This window comes from Ranitomeya variabilis, chromosome 7 (genome assembly GCF_051348905.1).
Source record: "Ranitomeya variabilis isolate aRanVar5 chromosome 7, aRanVar5.hap1, whole genome shotgun sequence".
NCBI lineage: Eukaryota > Metazoa > Chordata > Amphibia > Anura > Dendrobatidae > Ranitomeya > Ranitomeya variabilis.
In genome coordinates, this window is record NC_135238.1 from 219,857,857 (window position 1) to 219,868,563 (window position 10,707).

Sequence of the window (10,707 nt, forward strand, 5' to 3'; positions counted from 1 at the left end):
GCCACAATACATGCAGGTATTGACTGTTTGTTAGGCAATACTTGCATGTGCTGCGACTATCGAACAGCCTCGAGACGTGGCCCATCTTGTATGGCCGGAGCATGGCGCATCCCGTATGGCCTGAGCGTGGCCCGTCCCGTATGGCCTGAGCGTGGCCCGTCCCATGTGGCCTGAGCGTGGCCCGTCCCGTGTGGCCTGAGCGTGGCCCGTCCCGTGTGGCCTGAGCGTGGCCCGTCCCGTGTGGCCTGAGCGTGGCCCGTCCCGTGTGGCCTGAGCGTGGCCCGTCCCGTGTGGCCTGAGCGTGGCCCGTCCCGTGTGGCCTGAGCGTGGCCCGTCCCGTGTGGCCTGAGCGTGGCCTGAGCGTGGCCGCGTCACTGACTATTCTGTTTTACTTTTGTTTAGCCGTTGCTGATAACGCTTCTCCTTCTGAAGAAGTTGTGCTGGAGGCGGCAGCCAAGTCTGAACCTGATGAACCTGAGCCAGTATTCATAGATGAGGTATATTTTTTTTTTCTTAAAGGGAATATGTCACTGGTAAATAAGCTACTGTCTAAATCACGCTTTTACAATGAAAATATTTTTATTTATTTTTTATATATAAAAAGGAATCAAAACCTTGTCATTTTCACCCTGTTCACAAGGCCTTATACTAGACTCCTACTTCCTGTTATGTACAGAAGACTTTTCAGCAGTCTCATTGTCCCCACAGACAGTGTTACAATGATTGAAAACACTAGAGTAGATGGCACAGGATCTACCATTCACAATAGGTGATGTCACAGCTCACCTCCTCCTGTACAATGACTGATAACACCTCTGTATACAGTAGATAACACAGGATCCACCATTTACAATAGGTGATGTCACAGCTCACCTCCTCCTCCTGTGCAATGACTGATAACACCTCTATATACAGTAGATAACACAGGATCCATCATTTACAATAGGTGATGTCACAGCTCACCTCCTCCTCCTGTGCAATGACTGATAACACCTCTGTATACAGTAGATAACACAGTATCCACCATTCACAATAGATGTCACAGCTCACCTTCTCCTCCTGTACAATGACTGATAACACCTCTATATACAGTAGATAACACAGGATCCACCATTCACAATAGGTGATGTCACAACTCCCTCCTCCTGTACAATGACTGATAACACCTCTATATACAGCTGATAACACAGGATCCATCATTTACAACAGATGACACAGCTCACCTCCTCCTGTACAATGACTGATATCTCTATATACAGTATATAACACAGGATCCACCATTCACAATATGTGATGTCACAGCTCACCTCCTCCTCCTGTACAATGACTGATAACACCTCTATATACAGCTGATAACCCCAGATCCACCATTTTCAATAGGTGATGTCACAGCTCACTTCCTCCTCCTGTACAATGACTGATAACACCTCTATATACAGCTGATAACACAGGATCCACCATTTACAATAGGTGATGTCACAGCTCACTTCCTCCTCCTGTACAATGACTGATAACACCTCTATATACAGTAGATAACACAGGATCCATCATTTACAATAGGTGATGTCACATCTCACCTCCTCCTCCTCCTCCTGTACAATGACTGATAACACCTCTGTATACAGTAGATAACACAGGATCCACCATTCGCAATAGGTGATGTCACAGCTCACCTCCTCCTCCTCCTGTACAATGACTGATAACACCTCTGTATACAGAAGATAATACAGGATTCACCATTCACAATAGGTGATGTCACAGCTCACCTCCTCCTCCTGTGCAATGACTGATAACACCTCTATATACAGTAGATAACACAGGATCCATCATTTACAATAGGTGATGTCACATCTCACCTCCTCCTCCTGTACAATGACTGATAACACCTCTGTATACAGTAGATAACACAGGATCCACCATTTACAATAGGTGATGTCACAGCTCACCTCCTCCTGTGCAATGACTTATAACACCTCTATATACAGTAGATAACACAGGATCCATCATTTACAATAGGTGATGTCACATCTCACCTCCTCCTCCTGTACAATGACTGATAACACCTCTGTATACAGTAGATAACACAGGATCCACCATTTACAATAGGTGATGTCACAGCTCACCTCCTCCTGTGCAATGACTGATAATACCTCTATATACAGTAGATAACACAGGATCCATCATTTACAATAGGTGATGTCACATCTCACCTCCTCCTCCTGTACAATGACTGATAACACCTCTGTATACAGTAGATAACACAGGATCCACCATTTACAATAGGTGATGTCACAGCTCACCTCCTCCTGTGCAATGACTTATAACACCTCTATATACAGTAGATAACACAGGATCCATCATTTACAATAGGTGATGTCACATCTCACCTCCTCCTCCTGTACAATGACTGATAACACCTCTGTATACAGTAGATAACACAGGATCCACCATTCACAATAGATGTCACAGCTCACCTTCTCCTCCTGTACAATGACTGATAACACCTCTATATACAGTAGATAACACAGGATCCACCATTCACAATAGGTGATGTCACAACTCCCTCCTCCTGTACAATGACTGATAACACCTCTATATACAGCTGATAACACATGATCCATCATTTACAACAGATGTCACAGCTCACCTCCTCCTTCTGTACAATGACTGATATCTCTATATACAGTATATAACACAGGATCCACCATTCACAATATGTGATGTCACAGCTCCCTCCTCCTGTACAATGACTGATAACACCTCTATATACAGCTGATAACCCCAGATCCACCATTATCAATAGGTGATGTCACAGCTCACTTCCTCCTCCTGTACAATGACTGATAACACCTCTATATACAGTAGATAACACAGGATCCACCATTCGCAATAGGTGATGTCACAGCTCACCTCCTCCTCCTGTACAATGACTGATAACACCTCTGTATACAGTAGATAACACAGGATTCACCATTCACAATAGGTGATGTCACATCTCACCTCCTCCTCCTGTACAATGACTGATAACACCTCTATATACAGTAGATAACACAGGATCCACCATTCACAATAGGTGATGTCACAGCTCACCTCCTCCTCCTGTACAATGACTGATAACATCTCTATATACAGTAGATAACACAGGATCCACCATTCACAATAGGTGATGTCACAGCTCACCTCCTCCTTCTGTACAATGACTGATAACACCTCTATATACAGTAGATAACACAGGATCCACCATTCACAATAGGTGATGTCACAGCTCACCTCCTCCTCCTGTACAATGACTGATATCACCTCTATATACAGTGGATAACACAGGATCCAACATTCGCAATAGGTGATGTCACAGCTCACCTCCTCCTCCTCTACAATGACCAGTGCTTACAATAGTGGGGTGTCCAGTCCATCACATCTCTATACAAACTTTTCCTTAGATTGGGTGGAATCAATGTGGTTTGCAGTGGTCGGACCCCTCCAATCCTAGTGTCCAGAAGATTCCCTGGAATCCCCTCTTTTAGGTCACAGACTCACGTGTCACACCACAATACAACATGTAAATTCTACAGATATTGTCTAAATGAATTCTCTACTCTTTTCCAGGAAAAAATGGACCAGACATTACATTTACTTCAGAGCATCGATCCCACTGACCCCAAGCCGGATTCAGTCACTCTGCTGGATTTAGAAGGTATTGGGTTACATCCAAATACACAGGAAACACTTCACCTATTCCAGGGTCTCCATGAACGTTCAGGAGTAAAGGCGAATATTGGCTGAGCCTGTCTCTTTTTTTGGCTGAGTGACCGACCATATAATGTCTAGTCTTGTCCCCAATCTCCCCTGACGACAGATGTCGGGGGAGGAAAAGAGTCAGACGTGGTTAACGTCAAGAAGCCTAATCCTTTGGTTCTCGGGAGAGACCTACGTCCATTCACTCAATCTAGATGCCGAATGAGTTAACTGAAAATCCGTCAGTGAGCTTTTTTGTAACGCTTTTGTTATTGCTCTATTTCTGAACTGCTATGAACTGATTTATGATCTCGGACCACATCAAAATTGAGCTAAAGTTTGATCTGGTTAAAAAAACCCAGAAAGGAGTGCAGAGAAATAGCTAATATAAAATACAAAATCTCAAATGTCAAAATGAGGTCACTGACGGAGAAAATCAATTTCAACATTTTTAATGACACCCAATTACAAAAATCATTTTTGATCCCAAAATGCAAGCATTTATATAGAGGAATAAAATTTCTCAAAGGTGAAAATTTTTATCAAAATCAATGTTGATGTTAACGGAAAATGTAGGAAAAAAACATTTATTTTTTTTTACCATGGCAATAGTAGAGTAAGGTTCGTGTTTTTTTTTTTTTCTTAGATATCTGTCAACAAATGGGTCCAATGATTGATGAGAAGTTAGAGGAGATTGACAGGTAAGACCTTGAATCCAGTGGATACCCAAACACAACTAGTTAAATAATGTGTAATCTTCTTGGCCGAGACACTGCCATTCATTCTTTAATTCTCCTTTTCTTCGGACCTCGTGCACCAGTAACTTTTAAACAAGTCGAAAGGCCCCCGATATCGGTCACACGTGTCTTCTTGGCATATGCAGGACCATGTGCTTCTCCATAACTTTTTTTTTTTTTTAAACTATATACTAAGTGTTGCCTGCTGACACCGTAACATGATGTATTCTGCACTCTATGATGTTTTTTGTTTGTTTGGTTTTCTTTTTATAATTCCACACGTCACTGCCCTTGTGGTTCGTTTAGACATCCTGCAGAATATATGCGGACCACCCTCTTGCAACCTTTCAGTGGGAGAAATGTAAATGAGACATAAGTACTCTTCAGGCGGACATGTCACGGTCATATATTACACGTGACGTACTATTGACTCCATTGTAGACTATCCTTTATTCTACAGCTAAGAAAAAAAAAGATATGTTGATATATTGACTAAGTACAATGGGTGTAAGTCCCCCCCGTACACATTAGATTTAATGTCGACCGAACCCGTCAATATTCTCCGACACTCTGTGTATGGGGACGCCTGCCAACTGATTGTCGGGGAGACGTTGATCGGGCATGTCTGATTTCAGACTGATGAGGGCTGTGTTCTCATGGACGTAAGTCGCTGGCAGAGATGTCTGTCGGGGGTTTTCTCAAAAGAGGACACGTGCGCTCGGACGAACGATCGCTCCTGTGTAAGAAAGAGAGGGCTAGTACGGCTGCCGGCTGTACTATCGGCCGAATCATCGTTTGTTCGTCACCCATGTAATGTGTATGTGAGGGCTTAAATGGGTACTCCCATCTCCCAAGATCCTATCCCAATATGTGGTAGGTGTAATAATAATTATAATAGTAGCAAGTTCATCCAATTAGAATTGTAGCATAGTTCTTCTGATTAGCTCTGTTGCTTACCCCATGTGCACAGCATTGCAGTATCCATGGTTATGACCACTAACGGTCACTATATCAGTAGTCGTAACCATGGATACCTAAACGACTGCAATGCACTGCACATAGGGTAAGTGACATCGTGAATCAGAAAAACTGCACTACATTTCTAATTGGAGGTATTTGCTAATATTATTATTATTATACCTAGTACATATTGGGATAGGATCTCTGAGATGGAAGTACCCCATTTAGGATGCGTATAAACTATGGTGAGCGTATCGGATAATCATCGGTTGTCTATCACCGACGCGGCACTGGACGTTTTTTGCTGACAATGTCAAAGAATGATCATTCGTGCTCACAATCGGCTCCATGTAAGTGGGAAACAAACGACTGCCGATCCACGTGGGCCTTTAGATCTGTGCAGCTTCATTTTTGGCATTAATGGCAGATACAAAAGTCGTTACAGTATTCAGTGCCCGGACAGATCCCGTTCCGCGCATTTCACATGTTTGTTTTTTCCTTAATTGTATCAATTTACTAAGTTTGGGGACTGCTAGAATGGGTGCGGATTCATTCGCAGGACCCCGATCCATCAGCCTCGTTGGTGACCTGTGTTCTGAGAATCACCACCTGACATCCTCGGCTTTTCTTTTGATTAGCCTGCCTGGCACGACGTCACATGTACATCACGATGCCGCAATAACGGTGTCACGCCAGGCCGGCTAATCAGGAGGAGCTGTGGACACGGTTTAACATGCGCTTCTCGGGGCTCCTCCTCGGCAACCACAGATTACTGACGTGGCCGATGGAGTCCGTCCTGCGAATCAATTCTGATGTTTGGAGGTTACAAAATATCGACGATCTCCATGCCGCTCTGAGCATTTGTGGGTCCGATTCTTAGGCCACGTCAGTATTATTTCGTTAATGACTTGTGCACACTGGGAATGTTTATTTTATTTTTTGGTAGTTTTGTGCTGTTCTTTGGATTGTCCTTGTAGTTATCTGTCCCTCCTGTGTCTCCAGGAAACATTCGGAGCTTTCTGAGCTGAATGTGAAGGTGCTGGACGCTTTAGAGCTCTACAACAAACTTGTGAATGAAGCTCCCATGTATTCTATGTACAACAAGCCTCCTCCGCAGACACAGTACCCCCCAACGTCCCTCGGGGTCACCATGCAGGTTTGGGCACTTTGTTTTACATTATCAGAAGCCTGAGTCACTGGAATAGGTTACCTGATTCATGTATGGATAGCAGTATACAAAGGGTTTCTGCTATGGCTAGGATGTGGATCACGTTATGATCGGCGATGGTCTGATCTCTGGGACCCCCACTGATCCTGAGTGGGCACGGCACTTGTATGGCGCAGCATCTCCTTGTAATTTTTCCATCTTTTCAGGGACCGGCAGACAACCTCATGTACTTGTATGCAATTTGCTGCGGTTCCTTTCACTGCCAGCACACCGATAGACAATATTCATGGAACATACACTAGCGCCAGCTCTGTGTCCCCTCGCTAGCCGGGGTACCATAGGTTGGACCACAGCTGGTCAGACATTGATAGCATATCCCATTGAAACGCCCGAACTTTAAAGATGGGAGTCCAGCACACACCCTGATTTCAATGCTCTGGAATCAATTGTTTTGCAGAGCTAAAAAATATCAAATTAATGTGCCTTATGCTTCATATTAATGTCCAAATAATCCTCAGAATTCATTTATTGGGTTTGGCGTTACTCCTTCTTCCAGGTTTTGGTTCTCGGATGAATCATGAACCCCGCATCATCTTTGGATCACTTAGTCCATACCCAGTAATTCTTCTAGTTAAAAGTGAAGAATAGTTAAGAATTTTTTTATAAAGTTTGTTCATCCTGAATATATTTGCATATTGCAAACTGCATGATAAGAAGCGGAAATCGGAGGGTGACACTTGGATGTGACATACCGTGGCTCAATGGGGCAGACTACTGCAGAAACAAATCCGTTCTACTGTGAGCTAAAGTATAATTGTGCCATTTGTCACATTTATTGTGACATCTTGGCTAACATGGGGAATAGTCACTTCATTTGCAAAGTGGATAAAAAAAACCTAAAACCTAAGCGTTGACCCAGGTCCGTCAGAAGCGTTCGGAGTCGTGAAGGTCACCTGAGATTTCTCGCTGCGGCTGCACGCTGGTCCGAGAGCAGCAGTAAATTGGATTATGATCTGTTCATACGCCGGGCAGGATGATGTCTCCTGGAAGCATCTGCTTTGATCACGTTCCGCACTAACCATTTTTAGGCCGACCCCTGACACTGACTCCGGAGGGACCGCTTGTTAAGAAGAGACGCTTTGTTCAAAAGTTTGGTCTCTGAGGACCTGAGCAAAAGCCGCCGACTTCTCACCGCATGAATGTATCCTGCTTTTTTTAAGTTACCTGGTCGTCGTCTTCGGTATATTATCTTGCAGACAGCGTTCTTGCTCAGGCTTTGGTTTATGATTGCAGAAAAAAATATACTAGTGGTTCCACCCTAAAATGGCCAAAAGAGGGTGAATGGATCCCTGTGGATATGTTTTTGTGTATTACGCTCCTGCGCAGACAGATTTCTGATTATTGACCCCGGCGCAGTCCGATCCTACAGTCGTGTCTTACTTCCTTCGACCCACCACCTCTTTTTCTTTCGAGAGGCAGGGTAACGCCACACGATTGTGGGATCTGACTTTGATCAAGTGGTTCATTTATGTTCTGTTATAATGCAGTATAATAAGTTCTTTCCTCCTCCTCAGGGTTATCCCGGACAGCCTCAGGGTGGCAGCTATATGGTGCACGGCATACCCCAGGTACATCCTTCAGCTCTTTCACAAGGATACAGCATGAACCCCGATCAGATCGGACCCCTGAGATCTCTACCACCCCATATCAACTCAACAGTAACCACCCAGGCGGCTCAGACGCCATTTTTGAGGTAATCGAATCGTTACTGTCACATATAGATAGATCAGCTTATAGGGGTTGTCCGGGCAAACTCTCCTGCCTGCTGACATTGGGTGTGAAGAGATAAGCGCATGCTGGGCAGGACTGTTGCAGAAAACACAGAGTATCGTGCACGCGTTCTGTTCTAGTTTGTTGCACAATACTCTCTGGACAGTCAGTCCCATTTGCAGATCAGGCGGGAGGAAATTTTTGCACAACCTCTTAAATATTTTAATCTGTTAATATAATGTGTTTTTTTATTGTATTTGCAGCACAGGACACGACGCGGGTTTAAATCCTCCCTATTCAAACTACGGCCAGCCGATGGGAATGTCCGCCGACATGTCAGCCTACCAGAACACTACGTCTTCTTTGCCTCCAGGACCTGGCTACACAATGGCCGCCCCCTTACACTCCATCCCTCAACAAGCCCCAACTTACTACCAGCAGCCCCTTCTCTGAGACTGTAAAAGACCTGTGTGCATCTAACTTTGTGTGTATCAGTCACAAGTCTCCTAAAAGGAAAACTCTTACCTTTCTGACCACATTTTTTACAACATTCCTCGGTTCGGTTCTGCGTTAAAAAGTGAGATAACTTTGCAAATCCATTTCTTTTTACGTTTGTTGCGCTCTTTGCGTATTTGGATCTCCTGGCATTTTGTCACTGGAAGCATGCATTGTAGGAGCTGCTCGGATGACAAATGTGCCTGTACACCTTCTGTTACTCCTGATCCCTCCCGTAACATGTGCACACTCGGCTCGTCCAAGCATGCATGTGTTCTTAGTAGGGAGAATGGAGCGAGCGACTTCCTGACACTTCTGACAGCAGCTTATCTCTTTCTCGAGAGCAAAAGAATCGGTCGTCGTTATGCAGCTTGCCCGATTCCTCTTTAATCGGGTGGTTCCCTTACGTGATGTCACCTCTTTGGGGTTGAACTCTACACTGAAGGGTTTGCCTCCCAATATAGAAGTAAGTGGTGCTGATCATGCCACACTGGAGAGTGTGCGCTAGTGCCTGTTATGGCACTTGTGTCCTATTCAATAAAATAGGAGACGTACCATATCCGCTTCCGGTCAGGTATGTATCATCGGCACTACTCACTTCTCATTGCAGAACTGAGTGGTGCCGAATAAACGCTTTAATAGCGCAGCGTGCCGCAATTTGATTGGGAAGCCCACTGCTCTTGTAGAATTAGCGCTCTACACAATGATGGCTGCTACATCTGTCGAATACTGGTAATGCCACCATTGACCGGTCCTGCCGTCTTTATATGTCTGGTCATTATTTTAGAGCTTAGCTGTTGGGTAACATGATGGAGAAAAGTTATGATGATACTTCCAATCCACTCGAAAGAAAACAAAAGTTTTTGCAAAGTTACTCAACTCTTTATGTAGATGTAAACCGTGACATGTTGTTTAGAGGAAACGAGCTCCACAAAAAAAAAATGGTTTTATATATTATAGATCAGAATATTGTCTTGTAGATCGAGTCCGAGATTTTCCAGGAAAATCCCACGCGACGTGCGATCTCCTGCCGGACAGAGGACCTGGGACGTATTCGCGTGAGAGTAGCAGCAATTCCCACAGCTATTCGCTTTGATGTAACGCGCCCGTCACTAAAAGGCTCCGGCTGCTGAAGGTTAACGTAGTAATTAACAGAGCAGAATTGTACCAACTGGCTCAGTTGAGAAGATGTAAAAATAGCCGAGGTTTTATGTACCACGCTATAAAGCTGAAAGACTTAAAAGGTAACCGAGCTGTAATTCTTGTGCCGTCGTGTTCCCTGGGTGTTAAAACAATGGTGACACGTTTCCCGTGATCAGCTCAGTCCTAGTACGGAAAAACATAATTCACTTGCACTTCTTTAAAGGAGATTTGTTATGGGATGTGTCCAAGTAGATAACACAGAACTAGTGGAGGCAATTGTGCTGATAAATAAAGCTTGCTAAGTGATCATGTAGACATCAGTCCAAGCACGGGCCGGGCGACGCTCTACTGACCCAAACGTCTTTGAGACGGTGACGCTCGGGTTGGAAAAGCTGCCGCCGGTCCGTGCTTGGACCGATTTGCATGAATTGGCTGAACAGTTTATTAATGCTCCCCCTTTGTGAGCCTTTCCGCCATATAGCATATAGGGGGCCACGTGACAAGCTTCTGTTTAGATATTGCCCCCTCCCTTATCATCCAGCCATCACTTTCATGATCATTAGGTAGGTGCAACTTTACCCACTAGTTCCAACATCGGCCATTTCTTGCAACTTTCCAATGTATATGCTCTGTGTGGCTCCACGTGCATGTGTTCTCAATGGGGAGGAGGAATAAGCCATTGTTGCCGCTTCAGTCTCA

At 44.5% G+C, this 10,707-nt stretch overlaps 1 protein-coding gene across 1 annotated transcript in view; it reads left to right on the forward strand.

Annotated features, from left to right (window-relative positions):
* Positions 1-10,113, forward strand: part of STAM2 (signal transducing adaptor molecule 2) — a 34,813-nt gene extending 24,700 nt beyond the window's left edge. Inside the window, exons 9-14 of the mRNA XM_077272955.1 lie at positions 403-497; positions 3,607-3,694; positions 4,382-4,436; positions 6,435-6,588; positions 8,175-8,353; positions 8,634-10,113. Of these exons, the coding sequence (XP_077129070.1) occupies positions 403-497; positions 3,607-3,694; positions 4,382-4,436; positions 6,435-6,588; positions 8,175-8,353; positions 8,634-8,823 (761 nt within the window). The 3' untranslated portion in view covers positions 8,824-10,113. The remainder of the gene's footprint in view (positions 1-402; positions 498-3,606; positions 3,695-4,381; positions 4,437-6,434; positions 6,589-8,174; positions 8,354-8,633) is intronic.
* Positions 10,114-10,707: the final 594 nt, after the last annotated feature.